General features: G+C 43.9%; 1 protein-coding gene and 1 non-coding gene across 4 annotated transcripts; one reads left to right on the forward strand and one right to left on the reverse strand.

The window, feature by feature from the left end:
• Positions 1-127: 127 nt before the first annotated feature.
• Positions 128-27903, reverse strand: DNAJC7 (DnaJ heat shock protein family (Hsp40) member C7). 3 transcript variants are annotated; one of them, XM_043904618.1, is made up of 14 exons: positions 27406-27903; positions 15788-15876; positions 14694-14818; positions 14082-14195; positions 13352-13426; positions 9200-9318; positions 8407-8560; positions 7726-7890; positions 6812-6903; positions 3731-3804; positions 3214-3360; positions 2830-2982; positions 904-966; positions 128-467 (listed from the first exon to the last, which is right to left on the reverse strand). In XM_043904618.1, the coding sequence occupies exons 1-14, from the start codon at positions 27480-27482 to the stop codon at positions 430-432; spliced, it is 1485 nt and encodes a 494-aa protein (XP_043760553.1). In that variant the 5' UTR covers positions 27483-27903; the 3' UTR covers positions 128-429. The 3 variants fall into 3 exon arrangements, 2 of the variants coding, with proteins under 2 accessions (XP_043760553.1, XP_043760552.1); XM_043904617.1 differs by lacking the exon at positions 27406-27903 and adding an exon at positions 27139-27194; XR_006341311.1 differs by lacking the exons at positions 128-467; positions 904-966; positions 27406-27903 and adding exons at positions 6585-6685; positions 27139-27266 and having other exon boundaries at positions 2841-2982.
• Positions 17261-17332, forward strand: TRNAE-UUC. Its single transcript has one exon. It is a non-coding gene; the product is annotated as a tRNA-Glu (tRNA).
• Positions 27904-27984: the final 81 nt, after the last annotated feature.

Below are 27984 nucleotides of genomic sequence, written 5' to 3' on the forward strand. Positions count from 1 at the left end.
CCCAGGCACCCACACCCCTCGAGGGACAGCTGACTGAGCCTGAAGTCCATGTGGGTGTCCACTCCGTGCTGGGGGCCCAGGTCCGGCCCGCTGACTGGAGTGACAAAAAGCAGCTGCCAGAGCAAAGTGCCAGAAAGGGTCAAAACATTTTATTCTCTTAATTTTTTTTCTTTTTTAATAAAGTTAAACAGTAAAACAAAAATTCACAAGCTGCCCTGTCCGCCCCCCCGCCTCCCTCCCCTCCCCGCAGTCTTCGGCGCTGGCTCCCTTTCCTTCACCCCACTCACACAGACACAGGGTATCCAACTGAGAAAACGAAACTGCTCTAAGGACGTGGAGACGTGATGAAGGGAGGAGGTGAATTGTGTCCACATTCGAGGTTAAACTGAGCAAGTCTGCATTTTCTGGATTCCGGGTGGTGTCCTTTCATTAGCCAAACTGAAAAAAGAAATTCCCTGGACCAGAAGCTGCAGGGAAAAGAAGAGCTTGTCAGCTGGCTCTGACTTTCCAAGGGAACATCACTCTGCCCTGGTTACGAAGGGCTGCTTCAACCCCAAATGCAAAGCCATCTGAGGGTATCAAAACAGGTTGGGCCCCGGGAAGCAAGAGGACGCCCACGAGCAGGTGGTATGTGTGTTTTTCTAACACCTTCACCCTCACGGGGAAGCTCTGGTTAGACACCTCCCTGACCCCAAGCAGGTGTGGCTCTCATGCTCCTTAGGCCAGGTGTGCGCGGAAACCACCCCCCCCCCCCCCCCCCCCCCCCAGCAGCACCCGAGGCAATAGATGTCCTGTTAGAAGAGAATTCTGCCACCTCCACTGATAAGCCTCTGATTCTCAGAGTGCTGCCTAACTGGGAAGCCCCTGTGTTGGCTTGTGGCCTGGGAACTCAGGCACACCCACCTTCAAAGCTGAAGCCCCCAGGACCACCAAAGAATGCCTTGAAGATATTGTTTGCATCAAAATCTGTGGAGCAAAAGAAGAAGCAGAGAAAGCACAAAAAAGTGAAAAAATCAGAAGTGTTTGAAGAGGAACTTAACAGAGAATGGGTCTCCAAAGCTTTCCCAGATAACAATCACTTCCCTCCTTTCCCCAAAGTCATGGACGAGAGGCAAGCCCACTACTTGATCCCACTTTGTTCTGTTCTACTTCCAAGTGTGTCCCAAAGGAAAGCTTTCCTTGCCTCAACCCACTTTGCTGCACCTTCTCCACAATGGGAAATGCCATTTGCACCCATACACTGTCTCCCTATAATGCTGGGGCTGCTCCTGGAAGGACCAGAAGCTATCTATCCCTTAAGTGCTACCAAGGCTGTATCTAAGAAAGACATGACTGAATGCATGCATGCATGTGATGCCATATTCTGTCTACATATGTCAGAAAAAAAGCTACCAGGTGGCAATCATGGTATTGGGACTGGCATACATTAGATCATTACTAATTTATACTCAACAAAACCTAAGGGGGAAGCTCAAGTAACCTGCCCAAATCACCTGGTCAGTGAAAGCAACAACACTGAATACTGCTGCCTCGAGCCTCCCCCAGCGCGGTGCTCTTCTCATCTGGCCATGGTGGGCCTCACATACCCAGTCTGCCTAAACTGCACAGGATTTATCTCCAGGGGCCAGTCCCACAGGCACATGGTATTTAAAAGTGAATTCTTTGCCTGTGTATCTACTCATCTTCCTGGTTCCCCGAGCTCAGTGAAAGGCCCCAGTGAGTCAGCTGTGCCCAAGCCACTCTCGACTTAGTCCTCTGCCTCTCCTAACTCCTGCTGATGCCATCTCCCAACCGTGCCCTCGATCCTCTCTTAGTGATCTTGTTTTCCCTCCTCCCCTTCACCTTTTCTAAATCAGCTCTCCTCACTGCCATGACAAATATAACTCCAGAGCCAAAATCAGGTCCATGGCTCCCCTTCTTAAACCCTTCAATAGCTTTTGACTGCTTACAGCGCTTCTCAACTGCTGGGCAGAGCAATGTTTATTACTGTAAAACTTAGGTTTGTAAAACACACCCACCCACCCTGAACTGGCGAGGTCAGGGTTATCTATATAGCATCATCAACCTTATTTTAAGTTCCGAAAGATTTTCTCAGTGGAAGAGAAAGGGCTGGCATTAGAGGCAGTGGTCTGAGAACTGCACAGCTCAGGGCTTCTTTTATCTCCAGCTGAGCTCACAGTGAGCAATGATGCTCTCAGCTACGCTTCACTTCATTCTAAGTCTTCTGGGGAAACTGAAGTCTGTGAGGGCTTGTGGGAATGTGCCAGACACATAAGTATCAGTCATCAGACACTTTGCAATGGGAAGAAAAAAAACTTCCAGCCAAAAGGAAAAACCCAAATGTTTCCTGTAGCCTCTAAGGTCTGCCCCACCTACTGTGTGGCTCTGCCCCAAGCACCCTCTTCCCTCCGAGCCCTGGTCACTCCCCCACGGTGCTGTGCTTTTCTGCATATCCAAGCTTTCCCTTGCTAGTGCTGACCTCCTCGGCACTCACTCTGTACCCCTGGCACCTGCTACACTTGACTGCCCTCATTGGGCTCCATGTCTATCAGACCCAGGGTAAGACTTGGCCCGTGGACCAGGGTTTGCAAACCCCTGGACTATGGGTTTGTTTCAGCTTTGTTATTTTCCATACCCATCACAGTACCTCACACATTACAGCTAGTCATCAGAGTGCACTTAACAAATTGTTGGGCATCACTGGCTGATGACATAAGACACCCCCACCCCCACCCTACTCCTCCGCCCGCAGAATGTCTTCAGGAAAAATGCTAACGTTTCACCGGTGTCAGTTTCAACCCAGGCCACCCCAACCAACTCCCAACTTACCACCCATATTCATGCCCTCTTCATCAAGGTCTTGTCCACTGTCATAGCGAGTCTTTTTCTTGGGATCAGAGAGAATGGTAAAAGCTTCTCCGACTTCCTTGAACTTTTTCTCCTCCTCCTTCTGAACTTCGGCACTGGCTCCACTGTGCCGATCTAAAGGGAGGAATACAGGAAGAACTCAGTCTCAAGAAAACAGAGTTCAAGGGAAAGACTACATCATGTCTCATTTTAGAATCCAGTACTTCCCACATTTGGAGGGTATAGAACTGAGCACCACCTTATTCCACCCGAGGAGCCTCTCTGAGGCTTTGGTGCTGGACTGACCATGGCAGCAGCCGGCCTGACCTGCTCCTCCCACTGAGCCCCGCTCCCCACCCGCTCTACCTGGATGGTGCATCAAGGCCCGCTTCCGGTAGGCTTTCTTGATCTCGTCCTCAGAGGCATTCTTGTCTACACCAAGAATCTTGTAGTAATCTTTCCTCTTACTCTTCTTCAGTTCTAACTGTGCATTTTTAAGGAGCTGTTTGTGTTCTGAAGGAAGACATTCAGCGTCAACGGATAAATCTGTTTTTGGCTTCCTTTACCAAGTCCCAGCCCCGATGCCCTGGAGTCAGAAGCCCTGTTGACCATACGAGGGGCTTTTATGATGTTTTCTTATGCAAACTAAAAAATCTATTCACACTTAGGTTCTTCACATCGGCCTCATCACACAGAAAATCAAAGTGGCAGGGAGAACTGGGGACCAGAAAACAGGTGCCTTGTCCCACATTTGGGATCTCTGCTCATTTCTTCCAGTAAGCTCCAGGTTCACCCTTGAATCAAACTACTCCCGTGTCCAGTTTTAGGACCTACAAGTCAGACCACACAGTTCCCTAAGGAACATGTGCTCAAAATTCTTTACCTTTTGTTTTCTCCGTCTGATATACTTTTTCATAGTCCCGTACTGCTTCTTCATACTGTTCTGTGTCCAAGTAACTGAGAAGGAAATACAGGGCAGTACAGCGACATAAATAGCAATGGCCTTTGGTATCACTCTAGGGAAAGAGGCATGGCTCAAGAGATACAAACTTTTGGTTGAGATGCTTCATGAAATAGGAGTTCTTAAGCTAGCCACAAGAAAAATTCGCTACCAATTCCTCAAGAAAGAGAGAGAGGTCTCATGCCACCTGCACCCAACCAGCAAAGTGATACACTGCTCTGAGCAGAAAGCAACCAAGGGGAGAACGTTCCTTCTGATTTCACTCAGAGCCACCGAGATGCATCTGGATCACCTGAGGAGAGACAATGTGAAGGTACCTACTTGACACTTGGGACTGAAACAAGGGAGAAAAATTATCAAGTGATATCAATGGATATGGAAGAGTCTTGAAACTGAAAGTGCCATAAACATGCGGGGCCAGCTCCAATCCAGAGGAGATGTGGATTAGTCAGCCACAAGAAGGATCAAGTTCAAAGTGGCGGCTGCCGGCAAATACTTCCATTAAGACTAGTCAGTCTGAGAGATATAGGTTAGTGAGACAGAAAAGGAGACTGTGAACACAGGCTTGATTCTATTTCAGTGGCACAGAGGAAGGAAGGACCCTGACCCAAGATGGGAGGAAACTAGCCTGACAGGCTGATCACCAGACCTTATAAATGTCTCTTCCACAGAAATAAAGTGGCATTTTCCTGATGATACCACTTGCTCTGAGACTGGCCTACTGATTAAACACTCTTGTAGGAATTCCAGAAACAGTCACCATCAGCTGGGGAGTGGAGAGTGACCATGCAGTGCAGCTTGCCACTGCACAGAGAGGTTCAATTTCTTAGGCCGCTGCCACACAAGCTCATCTTTGCCAACATCACATGGCACCCCTAGGCCTAGAGGCCAGGGCAGAGGGAGCATGACTGATGGGGCTGGCGAGAGACAAGCCCAAGATTCTTAAGCATCTCCAATTTTCTGACACATCTTGATTTATGACTTTTAAAAAACGGTGCAAAATCAATGCTCCATAGATGCAGGGCACAAATGCTACTAAGAATGCAGAGAACCCATTTTCAGGATCAAGCATAATAATATAAACTGAAGTAACACAAAATTAATAACAACTCTGGGTAAAGACTGATGTGACAAAAAAGCTAACCTGATGGACTTTCCAGACTCTTACATAATGTACTAAAATAAACTTATATTACAGTTTCACTTCACACTTTTTTTAAAATTCAAGGACATCCTAACATTAAAGAAAACAATTTTAAAAAGAAAAAGAAAAGTAGAGCTTTAGGGAAAAGGGAAAGCTCCATTCAGCCCATGACTGGAGCTGCAGCAGAGGTCCGGCCTCTCCCCACCAGTGGGGTGAGCTGACGCAGACCCCGGCAGCACTCAGGCTTCTGGGAAGGCTTCAGCCTGAGCTAATCTCCAATACTTCTCGTCAGTCCCAGCTGCTCCAGAGGACTGTTGCCAAGTTCTCAGCCAACTGTGCCCAACAGTGCAAGCTGTGCTCCGTGGCAGGATCTTACAGCAGACCTACGCAGAGGACAGTTCTGTTTCTACCACAAAGATAAGGAGCTATCTGACCAAAGCGATTTCTGACTTGTTTATTGCACACATATGAAAAACATAAATCTTTCATCCCACTACCCTCCTAACAAATCCAGAATTTTCTGTTCTCTTCCCGTTCCCTGTTCAAACACTTCACAGTGTTCCACTGAACTGATACAGTCTTATGTATCTAGTCACCCCCTCTCTACTAGACATCTAGGTGAGAGTCTGCTTTTTTAAGCAGTAACACTGCAGTAAACATGGATGCAGCACTTTTTATCTATTAAAATAAGTCTTTAGCTGGTCAAAGGGTACACTACACTTCTGTATTCCAAAGCTTCCATGTGCGTCTGCAAATGGTATGAAAAGAGGCGACGACTGACGGTTAGTCTCACAGAATCTGTGTGTGACAGATTTAGTCATCTACTTTAGAAATTCACTTAAAAAAAAAAAGGCACCACAGGAGAGCAGCTTCCGTATTTTTCACAAATATGGGTAATCTGGGGCACATTACATGGGAAGCGGCCCATGCTCCCACCACTGGTGAGACTGGGGAGCCTGAGAACTACGAGCTCGCTCACCAGGCAGCAGTAGCAGCCCCTGTCCTTTGGCTAGCACACTCCCCAGGAAACACGACGGCTGTGGGAGGACTGCGACATAACAAATGGGTCTTCCTCTAGGAACTTTCAAAGACAGAACATTTTCCTCTGTCTGGGAAATAATCTGAAGTAAGATGGATTTAGGGGAGCAGTCTCTCTGAGCCCTTGCTCATGTTCCTGTCTGGAGAAAAGAGTCAAGTGGCTTCAAAAATAAGATGAACAAGTATGCTGCAGAGCAATCTGACTCTGAAGGCAAATCTGAGCGCTGGATCTAGGCAGGCACATCCTGGCTCATAAATAACCTAGTCAGACAAGGATATTTCAAAGGGAACTTCCCTACACTGCAGGGATGCGGAGCCAGATTAAATCCCTTCCTATGGAAGCACTGTCTTCCCTAACCCAGAACATACAGGATAGGCACAACTCTCAACTACATAAGAGACACCTTATTCTTCCTCTTCCAAGCACCATACATTCATTCAACAAAGCATTAATTGAGTGAGCACCTACTGTGTGCTAAGCACTGTGTCAAGTTAGAGCAAAAGTGTACAACACAAAATAAAATCTCCAAAGGAAATGGATTTTAAACTTTAACAAAAGGAATTTGGGTCAGGCATCAGAGGAAACTTACTGACCGTGAGGGGCGTAAGACACAGGCATGGGAGACTGAGGGAGCTTGTGCAATCTCCTCCGCTGGAGGTCTATAAAGATAGCTCTAGGGCTGGAACAATCCCACCTAGAGGCAGGGGGAAGGACCAAATGACCTCACAACATCCCCGGGTCTGCTTCATCATCTACAATGCAATTCCCCTGGCAGGCCAGCAGCAATGCCCTCTTCCCCCCACCCACCAGAGGCACTTACCACTGAGCTCTTCTCAAGTAGGCTTTTATATACGTGTCATCGAGCTTCACTGCATTTGTGCAGTCTTCTATTGCATCATCTAGTTTCCTAAGCTTCAGGAGAAAGAGAGCAGTCATACTTCACATCTTCGGTGACTGAGCCCAGAAGCTGTGGCCATGGCTTCAAAATTCTAAGAGGATCCATTAGTCATGCTGGCCCACTGTCACATTCATTCTTAGAAAGCAAGTCCCTCAGAGGGCTAAGGACACCAAATTCAAAATTGGGTTCGTTTCTAAGTGATGGAAGCCAGGCACACTTATCTGCAAGCATAAACCACATCTACTGTTCCAGGTTAGTGCCCAACCAGACACGGCAAGAGGAAGGGTGGTTCTTGCCTCCTATTCTTCCAGAGGCCAACTGGAGGAATAAGAATTACTGTTATTTTTTAAACCACTAAGACTGTGCAGGAGTAAGGAGCCTATTCTTGTTTCCTGATGGTTGTGTGGGACAGCACTTAGGGTATTTTCCAATGAGCATGGTGACCATCAGTTATACTGGGGAAAAAAAACTAAGCCTGCCTCATATTCTCATGTCCTCCAAATCCCTCCTAAAAAAGAATCACTTGGTTAGGTAAAAAGAAGCAAAACTTGCTTTAAAAATTGTCTCAATGCCTTTAGACATTCTTTTTTTCCCTAGCCATTTTTTTACTGGAAGAATCTTGAAGAACAGGTGGGAATATCCTTCTAAACTGTCCCTCAAGTGTCCCTAAATTCCACAGAAAAAATAAAAGCTTGCCTCTCAGAAGGAAGTTCCTCACAAGCTGAAATATTAACCTTTTCTCTTCTCATCTGGTTTACCCTTACTGGACAAAGTTCCCAAGACCTTTTTCTTGGCCCTTAAAAAGATAGGCCCCAAGTTGCAGACCAAGTGCTTACCTTGGAATTAACCGTACCCCGATTACAGTAGAGTTTAGCATTTGTTTTTATATTGTTGGGGTCTATCCCCAGGGCTTCTGTGTACAGTTCATATGCTAGCTTGTAATTTCCTTCTTTAAATGCTTTATTCCCATCTTCTTTCTTTGCTTTAAGTGCTTTGGCATTCTACAGAGAAAAGCAAGGGGAGTTTCAGTTCACATCCAGAAACCCTCAGACCACTGCAGAGAGAGTCCAGAGTCTATTTTCTGTTTCTTAGATCCCAGGATGGCCCCCTACCCTGCCCAACCCCACCACCTGGGCTATTTGTTGCTCATGGGTACTTGCTACAGAGTGGACAGGAGAAACCGAGATTTATAAAACACCACCAATGAGACCTGTGTTACCCAGAGTTTATCTCTCTCTAGTCCCCAGGATAAGCATTACTATCTTTTCTTCACTGAAGGAAGAAAAAAAAGAAAAAACACTGAGATATTAAAAGGATCTGACTCTAAATGATCGTAGTTACCTTCAGGCAAATACAAAGTTGTCCTGAAATAAATTCTAATGAAAGAACCAAGCATCCTGGCAAGGTGGGAAGAAGTGTTATCACACTCCCTGTGATGGGCAGAAACCTTTCGCCCTGTCTTACAGGTGCAAAACGGAAGCTTTCTTTCCTGCCCAGCTCTGGTGCCTACAACTTACTCTGCAAGCAACGCAGGCCTTCTCATGGTCAGGAGCCATCCTGAGAGCCTGTACAAAAAACTGAACCGCCTTCTCAATACAATCTTCATAATAAAGGCAAAGACCTCGTACATACAGAGCATCAGCATTGGTGGAATCCATTCGTAAAATGTCACTGCAACAGCCAGAAAGGGGCACATTCAGCTGTGGTCTGGATTTCCCTCACCGTTACTATCATTTGGCCATTTTTTTTTTTCTTGACCATGTGTCTAATATGGAAAATATCCAAAGGTAGATTCCCAAGAACTCCTCCCAAATTACCTGTATCCCACCCTTATACACTGTGTCTCACAATCTTTATTAGAACAGGGCTGGCAGATACAGCCCACAGGACCAAATCCCACTTGCTGCTGGATTTTGTAAATAACATTTCCTTGAAATCCAGCAATACTATTCATTTATCTATTATCTACGGCTGCTTTTACACTGTAGTGACAGAGCTGAACTGTTAACAGAGACCACACAGCCTGCAAAGCCTAAAATATTTACTAACTGGTCCTTTACAGTTTGCAAACTCCTTGAGTAGAAACAAAAGAACACTTAACATCTGTTCTTTCACATACAGGTCAAGTACCTATTGAACTTTGTAAAACCTTAAGTTTTCAGACCTGTTCTAACCTTTGGCTTTAAGTCCCAGGAAGGTCTGATCACCCCACCTATAGGACCATATGTTACTCCTGATGTAGAGAGCTGCTGGACAGCATTTGTTCAGTGCTATCTGGCATTTCACTGCACAACTGGCTTGACTTCATACCTGGCCACAGACTGTGCTTCTGGGTAACGACCCAGCATTGCTAGACATTCTGCTTTGAGGATTTTGAAGCGATGGCAGGCAGGGGCGTATTCTAGGGCACGGTCCATGCAAAAAACCACCTATGGGGAAGAAGAAAGCAAATGAGGTTCTTCTTCCTGAACGCCAGAAATGTCTTCACTTTAGTCTGGTCACAGGTAACACAGAGATTCAAGGGAAAGTAATGCCAGAGGTTCAGGAACATTCCTAAATTACCAGATTAAACCACTGAAATGAGGAGAGCAGCTGATCCAGATGATGACAACGACAGCAAACATTTACTGAGTACTTTAATTCACTAACTCATTTAATGCTTGCAACAATTTTATCAAGAAAGTTATATTACTACCTTATTTTTAATTTTATTTTTTCTAGCTTTATTATTTTTTAAATTAATTTATCTGACTGGGCCAGGTCTTTATTGCAGCACACAGGCTCGTCGCTATGGCACATGATTGTCTCTAGCTGTGGCGCCCAGGTTTAGTTGCCCCACAGCATGTGGGATCTCAGTTCTCTGACCAGGGGTCCAAGTTGTGTCCCCTGCGTTGGAGGCGGATTCTTAACCACTGGACCACCAGGGAAGTCCCTATTACCCTTCTTGACTGAAGATAAAACTAGAGAGATTAAAGTAACTTGTTCAAGGTCACCAAAGCTAGTAAGTGATAAGAACAGAATTTGATCCTAGACACGAAGATCCAGAGCCTATAACCCTAATCACCATGCTAAGGTGCCTCCACAGGGAATCTGATCGATAATGACTGTGATCAAAACTCTCATTCTTGGACTTCCCTGGTGGTCCAGTGGTTAAGAATAATCCACCTGCCAATGCAGGGGACCCAGGTTAGACTCCTGGCCTGGGAAGAATCCACATGCAGCAGGGGAACCGAGCCCACGCACTGCAACTACTGAATCCCATGGGCTACTCTAGAGCCCATGCTCTGCAACAGAAGAAGCCACCACACTGAGAAGACCACACACCGTAACCAGACAACAGCCCCCACTCACTGCAACTAGAGAAAGCTCTCGTGCAGCAACAAAGACCCAGCACAGCCCAAAGTAAATAAAATTAAAAAAAAAAAAAAAAAACACCTCTCATCCTTCTAGCAGAAATACTATTATTTGCTATTTTGTGTAATTCATCACGTTTAGCCTAGTAAGAAAGACAAGGAACAGCAAAAAAGAGCCTGATAAAGACTCACTGCTCCCTATACTACTGACACCACTCAGAGTTCCCTCCTTTCTGTGGCGTGAGCCTCACATCTCACTGACTGCGCTAGTGGCTACTCTTCCACTTTACAACAGAATATCCAACATATTAGCTAATCTTCAGTGGTCCTAGACTATACTTACCACGTCATACTAACCAAAATGTAAGTCACACACACACACACACACACACAGCTGGAATTTTTTCAGTCTTTCAGCTTCATAAAGACTCTCCATATATTTCCATCTTTTTTCTCAGTTTGTTCTCTGAGCTTTCGCTTTTTGTTTATCTGCTATTCCTGGGAAATCCTTCTTGAATCATATTCTCCTAGGAATAACTGATCCAACAGAGAAATCTTGAGTTCAGGGACACCTATTCCCTCTAAGAATATGGTCATCGGGATCAAGAAGTGATGAAGTTTGAAAACTTAGAAATAACTCAAATTCCATCAACAGGAGACTAGTTTAGGTAATGTAGACATTCATAGAACAATATGTGGATCTAACGCAGAATGAAGAAGCTCTCCATACTGATATGGAAAGACTTCCAAGGCCTATTAAATAAATAAAAAAATAAAAAGGGCAAGGTATAGAACTTTGCATAGTATTATTACCTTTCATTCAAAAGAGAAAAAAAAAAAAAAGAAAATGAAGAATCTGTATTTGTATTTGTTGGGAATTCCCTGGTGATCCAGTGGTTAGGACTTGGCGCTTTCTCTTCCAGGGGCCGGGTTCACTCCCTGGTTGGGGAACTAAGATTCTGCAAGCCTCACAGCACGGCCAAAATCTGTATTTGTTTATTTATGTAGACCAAAACTGTAGCAGAAAATAGAACAAGAACAGTGCTTACCCCGGTGGTGAGAAATAGACAGATGGAAGACAAGTTTGGGGAAACACTTATCATTGTTTATACTTCCCCACTTCTGAACCAGGAATAGCATTTATTCAAATATTTAAATTTAAAAGTAAGGGAGAGTAAGTAAACACCATGACCTGTTGCACCTGGAAGACTTCTGCAGTGTCAACAGTGGGGACACCTCACCTTGAACAGCACAGGTTATACCCTGGAAATTCTAAGGACCATAGGAAAATACAGGAATTGAGTAGGGGAGTCATGGTGCTAATTTTCCCCTCCTTAAACAGAAAAAGAATTGGGGGAGAGCAGTCAGTCAAAAGTAAGCAGTCACACCCTGCTGCCTTTGCTACGTTCTGTACGGAGACGGTTCGGCTCCTGGTGGGGAGCGTCAGTTGGAGCCTCAGGGCTTCACTTCCCACCCCCACCTCCCCAGGACTATGGACAGCTGCAGGCAAAAAAGATCTTTGTTTCTTACAAGTTCATCTGTTTCCCCTGCCAGGATCATAATTCTTCATTTGTGACATCACCATGAACTACAGTGGGGGGGCTGGGATGTCACAAACAGAGGATTCTGTCACAAACTGGGGATTCTGGCTCCAGGATGGGCAAGAAAGAAAAGAAACCCAAAAGACCGCCTTTCGAGACAAAGCTTTTGCTTATGTAAACCTCAGAAAACGTGACAGGAGGCAGAACTGCTTTCCAAACACACACACACAAAGTACGAACCACACTACAAAGACACTGTGGTTACTAAAACCAACGGACAGAAGAGGGACGCTAATAAGTTAATACTGGGACTCTATAAGCTAATCAGATATTACCAAATAAAGACCATCACAGTGTGTGACTTAAGAATGATTCTTAACTATACCCTTTCATCAAGCATTTGAGGACCTGCTACAGAAAGTACTGAGCAAATTCCCACATATGAATTGACAACTCCAGCTCTTGTATGATACAAACTTCTTTTAAGTGATCCTGAAAACTGATCCTTATCAATGACTTTTAACCCTTTTCAGGGCCACTTACCTCCCTTTGAACCTAGTGAAAGCTGCTTCCAAGTTCCCTTGCTCAAGACCTAGAAAGATACCTGCAACTCAGATACCTTTCCCATGTTTTACACAGGTCAATCCCTTTGCCAAGTACTTTTTTCAAGAACTATCATACACCACCATAAAGGACAGTGGTGTGCTTTCATGGAAATGCTTAACACCAAGAGGGTAGTGACGACAGGCTATAAACACTATTCAAAAACGTAAAAGAGGCCTCTACTTTTTATTTATAGCTGCATTCAGTTCACAGGTATTAAAGCTAGCTCTCATTATTCTAATAAAAATATGTAATCCAAACTTAATATTTAATTCCAACTGGCTTTTCCTTTACTAACACACTTTTAGACTACTACCTCCTATCAGAAATAGGAATGAACTCAAGTAACAGACTTGTACTGCTTTTTATTACAAAGTGAAATATAATTAAGAAAAGAAACACTTCAACAAAAAAAAGTTTCTTTTAACTCTGTTGATGTGGAGCAACAGGAGCTCTCATTCCTTGCTGGTGGGAATGCAGGATACAGGCCACTTTTGAAGACAGTTTGATAGGTTCTTGCAAAATGTAACCAATTTTTACTATAGGATCTAGTAATTGCACTTCTTGGTATTAACCCAAAGGAGGTGAAACTTAGAGCCACACAAAAACCTGCACACAGATGTCTAGAGCAGCTTTATTCATAACTGCCCAAAACACGTTGTAACAAATATATCTCTGGAATTCCCCTCTGGAGAATGTGCACAGGGGGAGGCTATGCAAGTATGGGGCAGGAAGGTTATGGGAAATCTCTGTACTTTCCTCTCAATTTGGCTGTGAACCTAAAACGGTTCTTTACAAAATTAAGTCTTTAAGACAAAAAGAGGGAAAGAAATGGTCAATGCCAAATTAAAGAGAAAATTTACTATTTTAGATCTTCTGTACCATACTACTCCTCTAATTACCACACACACACACAAACTTTGTGAGAGAAGTGTAGATGAGATTTCTACATAGTTGTAGTTTACCTTCCGAAAATCCCGCTTCTCAAAATCCGTTTCTGCTATTTTCTCATATTCTATGACTGCATTCGCATTCTTGAACTATACCAGAAAAATCATATAAGAGAGTTTTAATGAAGCTGTAGATTCCACCACCACAAAACCCAACAGGGCCTTGATGAATTTATTTAAAGAAAATCAGAACCATAGACTTTTCACAAGTCATACTGGTGAAGATGTAGCCAAGACTTCTTAACAGAAAGGTTAAGGCTCAACCTTCACCCTCAGTTTGAACTTAAAAGTCAGAAATGTAAGAACCATGACAAGATGCATGTAAAATAAGAGGCACTATCAGGGATTTAGTGAGATTCTTACTAAAACATATCCAACAGTAAACAAGGTAAATAAGAAAATGGAATTAAAACATGTTTTAGCTGCTAACAATTAGGATCTGAATTCATACAAATTTTTTAATCTCACTCAAATCAGTTTCTTGATGCATCTGCCCATGCCCCACTCCCGCCAACTCAGAAACTCTCTAAATTTCATAAGATTTTCCAAAGCTGTAAATCATATTCAAAACCCCTTTTACAGATAAGGAAGCTGAGGCTCAGAGAGACTACGAGACTTGTGCACAGTCACCCAGGTGTGGCTGATGGCAGAAGTGAGACAGGATCTCGGTTCTGATTTTCAAGTCCCTATTCCTCCCAAGTACACCACCGTGTTTCCTCTGATACAGACAGGGTCAAGCCCATACCTCCTGCTGGGCCTGAGCATTTTTATGATCCAGTTCTAGGGCTCTCTGGAAACTACGACATGCCGCCATGGCATTCCCTAGAGATAGGTGGCATTTGCCTTCTCGTAGATGTCCCTAGGAGAAACACAAACGGGGAAGGAAAGGAACATGACTGGCCAACCAGAGGGACATCAACAGCAGGAACACCCACACAAAACCAACAAGGGATGAAAAGAGCCGCAGCAGCAGTTATCAGCCAGGGGTGATTCTGCCTTCCCGGGCACATTCAGCAGTGCTAGATACGTTGTTGCTTGTCACAACTGGGAAAGCAGGGGTCTGCTGAAAATATCCTACAATGCATAGGACAGCCCCCCACAATAAAGAATTATCTGGCCCCAAATGTTAATAATTGAGAAACCTTATGTTAATAATGAGAAATGTTAATAATTAAACATTTAAAATAATTTAATTAAAATTAATTAAACGTTAAAATAATTAAAGAAATGTTAATGATTAAATAATCATAAAATGTTAATAATTGAGAAATGTTAATAATTGAGAAACTGAGAAACCCTGGGCTACAGGAACTCAAGTATAAGCAACTTAGTACCCTGAAACAGTCCTATTACATACCCGGACAAAACTGTCATCCAACCTCACTGACTGTTGTGCATCCACGAGAGCTTCCCGGAACTTTCCAAGCATCATCAAGGTGGCGGCTCGATTCCCATAATAGCTAGCATTTTTAGGACACATATCTATAGGAAAGGCAGAAGAATGTGAAACAAAGTTTAGCACGGGTCACTGCTTCAAAAACTCAGGGGCCCCGACACCCTCAGAACTATATCAAGACAATCAAACTATAAGAGGAATGTTGGCATGCTCTCTTTAAAGTCCATGGCCAAATTTTTGACTTCTTGTGCAATGGACAGTAGCAATGGTGAAATCAACTTACACATCAAGTTATTTAGAAATAATTTATACTGAGCTTTAAAGTGTACTGATTATCTTTTAGGAGTGAGGGACTAGCACATTTATCTTAATGATTTGTATTTTATGTAATAAGATACAAAAATGAATTTGTATTTGTTGAGTTGGAGGTGCAGACAGAGCAAGTTAGGTGAGAAAAATGCTGATAGGAGATTAAAATACTGCAAACTGAGCATGTAACTAAGACTCGTTAGTATCTACAAAGGTCTCTTTCAATTCTGGTTTCCTCAGTGTGAAATAGATGACCAGTCCAAGTTCGATGCATGAAACAGGGTACTCAAAGCCGGTGGTGCACTGGGACAACCCAGAGGGATGGGACGGGGAGAGAGGCGGGAGGGGAGTTCAGGATGGGGGACACATGTACACCCGTGGCTGATTCATGTCAATGTATGGCAAAAACCACCACAATATTGTAAAGTAATTAGCCTCCAATTAAAATTAATTAATTTTAAAAAATCTACAAAGGTCATTTTCTAAGACAGTAAATGAATTGGCAATGGTTGAGGGGATTAAGGTGGATATCCTTCTGCCATATTATCTAGAATTTTTGGAACTGCCTTTAATTTGCCAAATGAAGAACCACCTGCTTGAGCCAGAAAAAGTTATTCTTTCAGGTCATTAAACTCGAAATAGTTCACGCAGTTAACAGTTATCAACCCAGCAGAAAGATTACTTCTTACAGAGGAGCTATTTATAACAGCATTTGGCAAATTATTTTCAAGCATATTCCTTCTCACCTATGGCTTTTGTATAATAGTTATAAGCTTCATTGTAATCTTTCTTGGCATAGTAGGCATTTCCTTGTTCCTTGAAAGACTCTGCTTCTCTGAAAAGGAAAGAGAAAGAGAATCAAGTTACTATACCCAGAGAATGACCTCTGTAATCTCAAGAGAGCAATCTTTTGGTCTAGAGTCCCCAGCACATTGAGCTGAAAGTTAATGTGATACCTGAAGGAATTTACAGATTTGTTCAATGGGCTGATGGGCCAAAAGGAGGTGCTACTGAGAGCATCTGAGTTTTTCAGATGCTATATTTTTTTGTCACTTAGATACATTCAAACTAAATCAAAAATTAACTCTCTTATGCTGCCTGACCTCCCTCTCACTATCCCTACCTTTAATCATTCCCTTAGGACTGACACCAATTTATAGACACTCTCTCACAGAGACAAAATTTTTATATTTATTTCCTTTCCACTGTGTCACAACTCTGTCTCTAGCAAACTGACAAAACAAGTTATAGGAAATTCCTTTCAGGGGCAACTGATTTCTCAATGTGCAATGAGTCGTATCCTTGGAATCTTGATGATTTATTCTTTCGAAAACTGGGCTCATGCACTGGTCACCGGAAGGAAAGAGCAAAAGCAGGTGACAAAGATGTTAAAAACATAGCATACTGGTGTTTAAGAGGGACGACAGAGCTGAGTGACAGGAGACAACAAGAACTTGGGAGACAAGAGACAAAACATCGGCTGCCAGAGTCACACTCCAAGAAGGACCCACCTACTGTAAGTCTCTCTGTCTGTCACATCTATGTGGATGCTTACTGCTCCCCTGACCATCCCTCTACTACCTTGCATAACCACCCAATGGGTAATATCAAAAATTCTGCCCTACTCCAAGATCCATTTTTTGAAGCTGTGCCATGAGACAAACTATACTTTCAAAAAGAAACAATGATATATAATGGGGAATTATAATCTTGACCAAAGAACTAAAATCAAATCAGATATGACCAATAATGTCTCAAAGAACAAACTTGTAACCTATACCAGAGATATCCAAAATCCCTCCAATGAATCACCCTAATGACCAACCTGAATGACAACGATAATTCTTTACCAAAAATGATTACTGTAACATAACTAAACATCTGGGCACTTCTGTTGTAAGGAAGAGTAATGGAATTTCTTTTTTTTCTTTTTCTTTCCTTAACACACGCTAAGAGCCCAGTTCAAGGGCTGCCTGAAGTGGTGATGAACGTACAGTTCTTAACCTTGGTAATGGTATAAGAAGTTTACAGCTTGATTCTATGCACTGTGGTACTGGGGAGATTTGTGATTTTATTTACTCATGTATTTTAAACTATAAACTGGTAACGCCACCTTTTATTGAGGCGATCTCCCTTTCCACTTTTTTCCATCACGGCCTTGGCAAGTCCCACTAACATGAAAGGTCTGCTAGCAGAAAGGAGAGGCAAAATGGGGGACTTCCTTGGCAGTCCAGTGGTTAGGATTTGGCACTTTCACTGCAAGGGCCCAGGTTCGATCCCTGGTTAGGGAACTAAGGAAAAAAAAAGAAAAGGAAAATGACCTATAAATGTTGACAGGTTTGATCTGTGATGGATTTGAATTATTATACCAATTGTCACAATGCTGTAAAGAGGCCATCTGCTATTAAAAGTTCTCAAGAAGGATCCCTCAAGTGCAAGACTTATAAGACCAAGAACAATCTTTCTACATGGTGAACACCATACTGTAACAGTAAATTAAGCCAGGCACTATAAAAATGATGAAGAGCCTATCTTTTAAGAGCAGACATGCCAGGGACTCCCCTGGTGATCCAGTGGCTAGGACTCTGATCTCTCAGTGCTGGGGCCCTGTGTTTGATCCCTGGTTGGGGAACTACATCCCACATGCCACAACTAAGACCCTGTGCAGCCAAATAAATAAATAAAAATAAATATTAAAAAAAAGAGCAAACATGCCAAAAGACTGAAGAAAGGACTTCTCCCACACTGGATGTCAGAAGTTGAGTCAAACCACTATGAAGAAATGGGAGGAGAAAATGCAAAAGAAGTATTAGACCCAAACTGTACCTGAGAAGACCGAGCCTTCTTTGAGAAGACCGGGCCTTCTCTTCAGTCAGCCAGTGGCTAAGACCACACAAATTCCTGAGGAAAACTAAAGGCAGCTGGGCACTCAGATACATGCTGTGTCAGTGCAGAAAGCTTGTTAGTCGAAGATGGAACAATCTAAAATAAAAAAAGATGGAACACTCTGGAGAGCTACAGAGAGGTGCCCTTTCCTTCCTGAAAGAGAAGGAAGCCATAAGTTCAGCACTGGCTTTCTATCCAAAATTCTAAAAGATGACTTCTGTGGAAAATCAGTAATCATTACTGAGGCCAGGCACTTTCCATACATTATCTTATCAGGTGAGTTTCATTATTCCCATGTTTCAAAGGAGGAAATTAAGGCTTAGAGGTTGAAAACTGGCTGGAGGTCACGGTGTTGACCCACACCTGGCAGATCCCAAAGCTGAGCTGTACCCTATCTACTATACTGAGCTCTCTCTAACACTCACCTCTACCTATTGCCTGAGACTTTAAAAATTAACCTGTAATGCTAAGAACAGTGAATATGAATTTCTTTCAACTAAGACACAAAACAGCCCCAGCATATAAATCCAACTCCAGACAGGCAATCTGGATTTAAATGAGCCAAATGACACTCCTAACAATTAGTCACAGAGAGAGCAAGGCTTCTTTCCCTTTAAGATGCATGACCTAGTGAACTGGACTTTGCCTCCCCCAAGAAATGCATTTCATTTTAGTAAATCGTGAGTAGATTCCATTCTAGAGCAAACAAAGCGAGTAATGTAGAGTCAGCCCACAGCAGAAAGAACAAGAAGAATTGTGTTGTGACAAGTTACCATGTTTTTAACCTCACACTGCACAGCATCAGGCCAGAATTAGCTATTCCCACACAACTGCCTCATGAAAAGGACTTATTTTCATAGAAACATGGTTGATTAACAGCTGCCTAAACAATGGGTACTTAGTGCTTTTAAACTGAATGCTTATTTTTTGCCTCCAGGTCCAACACCCAAAGCGGAGTCCTTCCTTCACTATGAACCTCCCCACCAAATACACGATGAGCTTTGACCAATGAGCCTGACCCTGCAAGACCAGTCAAAGAAAGAGTGGATCTTTGGAATCCAGCATGGCAGCAGCAAGAACTGAACAAGGCTGCATCAGGAACAATTCCAGGGTCAAATCCATTCAAGTCCTGCCTGGGAGTCTGAGAAAGGGCTGAAGCTTGTTCAAGTTGCCCTTACAGCTGAGGGACTGAAGGATGAGATGTCAAAGGCGCAGGACTGGAGAAGGAGGAGAGCTGGTTAACACTGGGACTGAAGGCAATCTGGCCGTGGCATCTGTCACTCCACTCAGCTGCCAGTCAATTAATTTGAGAACCAAGTGAGGTTACATGTACCAAACTAAAACACATCAGTACTAAAAAATGAATTAAGGTTAACTGGATTCACATGGATCGGGTTAAAAAAGGAACAGATTCAAAAGGGACTACATTAAACTACAGATTATTTTTATGGCCGCAAAACAAAATTCAGACTAAACTCTGAAATACAATACCACATCAAAACACAGACTTGGTCAGAGCTGACCTGATGTCACTATTAACATCTACACTACATTTCTAGTGCATTTTCAAATTTTCAAAACATTTCCAATGAGGACCCAATATTGTGTGTTTTCCAAAAGAGGAAGAGCTCGTGAGGCACCCAAGGGGGCTGCACAGGTTTCCTGAATCTTCGAGTCTTAAGTTTTCCCCACTAGATCCTGTTAATGGCTAGGTTTTAGGGTTAAAACTAATTTATCCAGTTCCACACCCAATTCCTGGATCAACTCCAGGCAGAATAAGTGTCACTTCTCTGATTCACTGATGGGATGCTGGGAATGACTACCTCCATCAGACCAGTCCTTTCACTTTAATAGTCAGCAACAAATTCCTGTGAAAACAGCTACTGAAAGATTTTCCAAAAACTCTGCTCTCTTTGGATGTATGACGCAAAGGCGTCCCACAGCAGGATCAGTGCCAAAGGGCCAGGCTGCCTTTCCTTCACAGACAAAGGTAAGAAGACACTCCACTCTTGTTCTGCTTTGCTACTTTAAAATATTATTTCTTTACTTTTCGAAATAACCTCATCAACCAGAGAGCTGCAGCATGGAAACCTGCTCTTTTAACACTGCTGCTGCTGCTACTAAGTCACTTCAGTTGTGTCCGACTCTGTGCGACCCCATAGACGGCAGCCCACCAGGCTCCCCCGTCCCCGGGGTTCCCCAGGCAAGAACAATGGATTGGGTTGCCATTTCCTTCTCCAATGCATGAAAGTGAAAAGTGAAAGTGAAGTCGCTCAGTCGTGTCCGACTCTTAGTGACCCCATGGACTGCAGCCTACCAGGCTCCTCCGTCCATGGGATTTTCCAGGCAAGAGTACTGGAGTGGGGTGCCATTGCCTTCTCCGTCTTCTAACACTATACATGCACTAAAATCTGTACATCCTCTGATCATGTGGTTCCATTCTCTAATTTAGCATTCATTCACCACAGATGCTAATTACACCAACAAACCCTGCCAAGGGAATCCTTTGGTATCACACAGGTCTTAGCAGGGCTCAGCATCATGTGATCAAATCAGACAACTTGGGCTTATGATCACCAGCCAACTTTGCACATTTATAACTCAGCTAAATTAAAAACACATTAAAACACCAAAGCTGAAATGTAATGTGTCCCAAGTTAGATGCTCTACAAAAACTTCCATTTTCTCTCTAAATACTTCCATGATGAACACTTAAACAATACCTTTGCCGTAGGCCAACTAGTCTACCTTCTAGAAATGAAAGAAGTATTTAGAAACTTTACAACTCTCACTTAACGCAGGATTCACTGGCAAGTAGTTTTTTTTGTTTTTTTTAAATGTCTCAACATTACTGGGTTCTCTCTAGAATTACTTCACAGGTATATTTGTAATATACCGCTTTTAGATTTATTTTACCCCAGTGCATGAAAAATAAAGACTTTACTACTCTACATTTGCAACTGAGGAAATACTGATTGATTAGATTTCTGAATGATCAAAGTGAGGGGGTGGTGGGTGAACCACTGTGCTCTTATTTCAAGTATTTGGCTAGAACAGATTTTTCATAAAGTTCAGCTCTTCCAATAGCCATTAATAACAGTTTAAATCAAAACATATGTAGCAGCTTGAATGAGGTCTTTTTTTTTCTTTTTCTTTGCATTTTCCCAATGTATTCTGCTACTTCAGAAGTGGAAGAAAAATGAAGCTTTGCTAAAATTACAACTCGGGACAAAATGATTTCTTGTCAGAGAAAAGGAGTGTTAGGGGCCTCTGACCTGGAGACTATTTTACTGGCAGGAATAACTTTATAGAAAAAGACCTTTCCTTTCTTTACCCTCAGGCTTTTAATAATTATATGTTATACTGTCAATGAGTCAAGTATCCTTTATGCATTTGTATTATATTTAGTAATTCCAAAATGTTACCCTTACTCTATGATTGCTGCACCCATTTCTTTTATTCAATCAAATTTACTAGTTGCCCGTTGATCTAGAAATGCCCTCCATCCTTCAGAATTTACAGGATCCTGGCCAGTTTCAGAGCAGAAATTCCTTTTTCCTTCCCACAGTGTGAGACCTCTTGTCCCCAAAGGCAAGTCACAGGGGCCGTGTCATGCGTGCTCTCTGACCTTCACGGAGAGTAAAGGAAAAGGAGCCCAGAAGCCTTTCACTCCAACTTACCAAGTGCATGTTATTCGATTTCTTTCTATTTAGTCCTCTAACCTAACAAGTTTCACATGAATAGGTGGAAGTTACATATGACCTGGAACAAATCCCATGGACAGAGGAGCCTGGCAGGCTACAGTCCAAGGGGTCACAAAGAGTTGGACGGGACTTAGCAACTAAACAACGTGATTCCACAGATAAGAGTGTTTGCAAAATGCAAAGCGCTGCATACTGAGTGCAAACAAAGGCCTCATAAAGGTCCAGAGAAAACAGAACCTGGTCTCTATCCAGCTGCTACATGTTGGTAAGGGTGGGCTACCCAGCTTCTTTCCCCCAATGTTCTGTAGAATAGAAAGCTCCTGCTTTCACTTAAAAGCCCAGTTAAAACATCCGCCCTCCCCCAGAAGAGAGAAGGAGATGGAGGTGAAGAAAATATACCACTTCAAATTGTCCTCTGTCTGGACACTCGCAGGAGTCTCCACAGGGGCAGAGCCAGAAGAGACCAAGAGCTGCCAAGGGCAGAGAGACACAGACTACACAAGGCAACAGCGCTCTCTACTGCTGAAGCGGGAAGGACGCCAGCCAAGGCCCCGGAGCAGGCTCTGGTCTTCTCTTACTCAGAGGGGGAAAAGAGGAAGCAGGAATCAGTTCAGGCTGGACCGAAATCTCATCACTGAAAGCAGAAGGATATTCTCACAGAAATAGAGAACTCAACTTTGTTAAATACTTATGCTAGCTCCTTAAATGGGATGTCACAATCTATGGCATCTACTTAACCTTCATTTACCCCTGGGAACAGGAGACCCAACCATAAGGCTGCTTCTGAGAAGTAAGCTTGGTAGACGCTACTCTGAGGACACCAGCCACTGGCTTTTCAGCATTAGCCAGAGACTTGTTTTCAAAAGATCTCCCTGAACCCATCATTTTCTATCCCTTGGTTTTCCATTCTGTGACATCTCCCATTACCCTCACGGGGACACTATCATGCATCAAAAATCAAGAACTAGGGAATTCCTCGGTTAGGACTCCACACTTTCACTACGGAGGGCCTGGGTCTGATCCCCAGTCAGGGAACTAGGATCCCTGCTATCCTAGCTGCGCGATGTGGCCAAAAAATCTAGAACTGAGGAACTACAATTAAGAAAAAGGCTGCTTTCCAAGTTGTTTTTATGTGTGTACGTGTATGTGTGAGGGGGGTGGGGGGGAGTGGAGATGGAAACCATAGTCAGCCATCTATATTGCCAACTGTTATTTTGCTTCCCAAGTTTTCTTGGTTCTTGAGTTCATCAGGTGGTTGATGGTCTCAGAGCAAACTACCCCAGGAAGAATTCTCAGGACAGCAACACCAATAAATCAAGGTCCTGCTTGTCTCAGACACCCTCCCCAGAAGCCTAATATTAGAATGAGAAGAGACAGTTAACACTTTGCTTATCAGACAATCTGGCCTCCCCACACAAAGTCATATGCCAATAGAATATTAGATCTCAGAATCAGACTTTGAAAGTCAAATATTCCTGCTCATATTACCATTCTCAAGTCTCAATCACTTATACCCCTGCCATGGTGGGCTAAAACACAGAAACTGCTGTTTGGATCTTGCATGGGGAAGGGAAAAAACTGTCAATCCAATAAAATGAATAGACTACTGGAATAACTTGCATGCCGAATCCTGTTCTTACTGCTGAAATTTAGACAGTTTAAAAGAATACCTGGAACGACCTCTAAGTAACTTCCACATCACTCAGCACAGGAGAAAGGGGACCAAACATTAGTGAAGGGAGAAATGGGCTCTCAGAGGGACTTTGCATCAGACCACAAGGCACCTAGGCAGCCACCGGCCATTGTTCTTCAATCTCTTAAAGGCCTAGAGAAAGAAAGTAAAGGCAAGTGCCTAGTAGGCAGATTTTGAAAACTTTAAAACTACTAGCTTCAATGACTAAACCAATCCCTGATTGGTTGGAATGTACAATAAGCCTGGGCTTTAAGCCAATCAGAGTTCTGGTCGTTGGGAATGAACTAGACAGTAGAGCAACTGCCACTCACTTAGGCCAACATTTTATTAAAACTGCTCAATTTACCTGGCTTCAGCTAATATGTGGATCTGAATTAAAGCAGCAGAGAACAGAGACATCCTTCCTCTAAACTCTACCTTTGCTCCTGCTATGATTAATTAATAATTTTGCCACTTGTTAGTATCAGGGTTCAATCAACTATTTGCTTGTATTCAGGATTCTGTATTCCTAGGCTTAGCCCTTCCTTAACCATGACTTATTTGTCCCGTGTACCATTTCTCCATGGGACACACATGAGTATACCACACATACTGCTGAGAGCAGAGTTTCTCTCTGATTGGGGCTCAAGGTCAAAGACAATTCCCATTCACCTTGCAGGCTTTGTCTAGTTGCCTGCCCTGGAACTTCAAAAGAGTTTAGGGGGACAAAAACCTAAAAATTTGAAACAAAGTGGGGAAGAAGAGGGACAGGCATCCCCGCAAGCTCCACAGTTAAGGCCACAAACTCCAAAACACTCCAAGGAGCTGCACTGAATAGCAACTCCTGGAGACGGATTCAGGGTTCAGTGCTTCCCACCACCAATATGCAGAGAGAAAGAAAAGGCAAAATTTCAAGAGTTTAGTTTACAATACTGAGGTACTAAGAAAGAGCCTCATAATGATTGTTCTTGTTTATCTCCATCAGGAAAACAGATACTGAGATGATCAGCCCAAGGAATCAGGTTAGGATACCCTGCTCCCTGGTGGCTCAAGTGGTGAAGAATCTGCCTGCCAACGTAGGATCACTGGGTCGGGAAGATCCCCTGAAGGAGGAAATGGCAACCCACTCCAGTATTCTTGCCTGGAACATCTCATGGACAGAGGAGCCTGGTGGGTTACAGCCCATGGGGTTGCAAAGAGTCCGACACATCTGAGCACGCACGTATGCCCTGCTCCTCAGTCAATGGCTCTTGTAGGGTCTTCCAGACCTCACTGCTCAGTCATATCCCCAAGGGATATGCTGAGATACACAAGTGCTTCTTCTATTGATAAGCAACTTGAAATCCCTTGATTTTACCATAATAAAGACTACCTACAGTGACCAAACTGCTCCCCAATCTGGGAAATTGGAGCAGACAGCCTTCACTCAAGATAGGCATTCATAGATCAGGTAAAAAAATCAGCAACTTCTCAGGAAAATGAGAAGACTTTAAATTAGCTGAAATAAACCACCTCAGAAATTGAGTCCTCTGGGATTCCCAAGCAGCTTTATCTGTTCTGGTGGGCAAAGAGAAATAATAATCCTCACATTCAGAAGCCCGATCTATTCTGGACTGCCAACTAACACACCTTTCATTCTAGCCTTTCAGCTATGAGGGAAAAAAGAATTTTGTTCAGAGGGACAGGCAAAGAAAATTGAAATCCACTTCTTTCTCTCTAGAGACTCTAAAGCTAAGGAAATAAAACATGCAGCCTTTTTTTTTTTAAAACAATGCAGCCATTTAAAATGCTACAACCATGAGGTGGAACATCTTGAAAGCTCCTCACTCTGCCCTCTATGGGACTATGATAATCCAGAGGCAGGCTGCCCTTGGGCCACAATACAAGGAAGAACTCCTTGCTGGACTTTACAAAAACAACCCGAGACCCATCAACGATCCTGTCCCCAAGTGAACTGGGACTATGACTGTAACAAGAGACAACACAAACTTGGCCAAATAACTAACCAAGTCAGGTAGTAAAGGGCATTTGTAAGAGACATACCTATCCCTACCCTCTGCTGTGGCTACACATGAGGGCTCCAGGATACGTGAAAAATGTGAAACCATCTTCCTCCAAAACCTCTAAGTCACCACTCCATTTTCAGCATTGGAAATCTACACATAAACAAGGCTTTTCCCTACTAACAGAGTCCAATATTTACCCTCCTAAGGATGTCTTACAAGACAGAAAGTGAAACTGTGATATTTTTGCTTATTTCATTATATTTTCCTTTTGACGTTTTTTAAGTGATACACAATAAACATTCATATTTTATTATGTTTTAAAAAGATCTATATGTTTAACATACAAGTCTATTTCATAAGAATGCTTTTGTTTTTTTTCTTAGTGATAGCTAAAACAACCATGTATTTTACACTCAATGAAATCTTGAACTCCATGAAATAAGGCAGTTAAGATAAGTTAACACCTTTCCTTATTCTGTTAACTGCTAGCAAATATCATGTTTTTTGTGTGTGTGATGTGGGGTTCCCAGGTGGTGCAGTGGTAAAGAATCTGCCTGCTAAGGCAGGAGATGCAGGTTCGATCCCTGAGTTGGGAAGACTGCCTGGAGGAGGAAATGGCAACCCACTCCAGTATTCTTGCCTGGAAAATTCCATGGACAGAGGAGCCTGGCAGGCTATAGTCCGTGGGGTCAGACTGAGCAGGCAGGTGATATCACATGGTCACATTACAGCATCACCTGTTTTACCTTTTCTTACGATAGAATATCCTCTAAGGCTGAAATTTTAAAGATTTGCTTTACATAGGGGCTTTGACGTGAAATTCAAATTAGGGACAGTGCCCACATCAGAAATTTATACTGAATTCATTTACAATTACATATAGCCCATCCCAGGGACCTACTAACCTGCAAACTACATTTTGTCAAGGTTCTCAGCTCCCAACAAGTCAGGAACTTGAGACAACTGGCTGCAGTAACTACCCTTAAGCTAGTTAACTATTCATTCTGCCTCCTTGAGTACTTCTTATGTTTCAAATCTGGATAGTTAAAAAGAAAAAAAAAATCTCGGAATCCTGATTTCAGATCTCATGAACTAACCACCACCTCAAACCACACAGAATGAAGCCAGAATGGCCTTGGTATAAAGATACGAAATATGTGGGAAAGAGACTGTGGGAACTGTAGTCAATTAACTCGAGGTTGATAAGACAGGGCTCCAAACTTCCAGAAGCTTTTTGTTAATTCTGCTCCATATTTAGGACAAGAATGACTACCCACAACTGTGTTCCAGCCCCACTTCCAATAACCTGCCTTAGCTGTAGCCAAAATCCAGAGTGTTCTCGAAAACCACTCACTCAGCAGCTCCCTTGGCTGGTCCGGACTGGCAATCTCGAGGCACTGCGGCTGCCCAGCAGCGCCAACAGCCCAAGCAGCTGCCCTCCTCCTTGCTGCTTAACTTAAGAAACAGCCCTGGGAAGAATGAGGATCTTCGGAAGGGTGGAGGGAGAGGGTTTGACGTGTACAGCATGAGACAAAACCCCTCACCGTTCTTTCTCTATCACCTTCCACTTCTGGGGTAACCGAAGGACCACCAGGTCAATCATAGAGACACACACAGTCACCTCGGGCCCAACTAGTGCTCGCTGGGGTACGATTACGGAGGCAAGGAGGATGAGGACAGCAAAAGCTCTGGAGATGCAAAGGGCTGATAGACAACAGGTACAGAAATTAACAAGAGAAGGAGGGGGACGGGGGCAGTGTAAGAAGGCATCATTATCGCCGTGCCGCCTCCTCCACCCCGCAAAAAACCTCCAAGATCCCCTCACAGACCTGGCCTCTACAACGAGAACGACCTTCCTCTCTGCTTGGGGTACAAGGCCATACCTCAGCTCCTCAGCAAAGCGGAAGCGGGAGAGGAGGGCAAGCCTCCAAGAGCGCCCCTTCAGGGGGTCCATCCGGACTCAATCTCAGATTGGGGAGGGGGGGTTCTCGGAGGGCGGGGCATCGCCTCTACAGGGGTTGCACCACAGCAAGGACGGGATTCCCGGAGCCATGGAGCTGAAGTTCGCCCCTTCCCCTACCCTGCCACCCAGTTACCTCTTCGTCTCCTCATCGTCTAGCAGCTCTGGCTCGGTCGCCGCCATTACCACATCGCACTCCGCGGCAGCCGCCATCTTACCGCCGGGACCAGAGAGCCGGGTGGGAGGTCGGCGGTGAAGAGCACTTCCGGTCGGAGCATCGAGCAGCTCAGCGGCGCTGCGCCCAGAGGGGCTCCCTCGGGCCCGTCTACCAGCGAGAGGCTCCGCTTCGGGCCAGAGCGGCCTCCCGCCCCCGGAGGTCCAGGGTGGTCTCCGTGCCGGGGCGGGGGCCCAAGCACGGTTCCTGTGCGTAGGGGGCGCCACTTTACCCGTGGGGCCGAAGAGGGTATAGGAGGGTGTCGCCTCTCTAGGCTTCGGCTTTCCTCAGTATTCTGAGAGCTTCGTTGCCATAACAACTTCCAATCCTAGAGCGTCTCCGGTGATGCTCCGGGAGTCTGAGCTGGGTAGGGACGCGGTGACCCAGGACCCTGGAGATAAAGAGCACCCCCTACTAATACCTTCTCGACCTTTGAGTATGTCCACAGCCTCCTCCTGCGAAAGGCAAGAGAGACACTTTGAATCCAGTTTTCCTAGTGTT

This window comes from Cervus elaphus, chromosome 5 (assembly GCF_910594005.1).
Source record: "Cervus elaphus chromosome 5, mCerEla1.1, whole genome shotgun sequence".
Lineage (NCBI taxonomy): Eukaryota > Metazoa > Chordata > Mammalia > Artiodactyla > Cervidae > Cervus > Cervus elaphus.

Bases quoted from the DNA above. Each gene is read 5' to 3' on its own strand.
- DNAJC7 (XM_043904618.1), bottom strand. From the start codon at position 27,482: ATGGCGGCTGCCGCGGAGTGCGATGTGGTAATGGCGGCGACCGAGCCA. The intron at 14,819-15,787 runs GTGAGAAGGAAT...CCTTTCCTATAG, and splicing joins CTATTATACAAAAGCCATAG to ATATGTGTCCTAAAAATGCT. The intron at 13,427-14,081 runs GTATGGGCTTGA...TTTCTGGTATAG, and splicing joins ATGCTCAGGCCCAGCAGGAG to TTCAAGAATGCGAATGCAGT.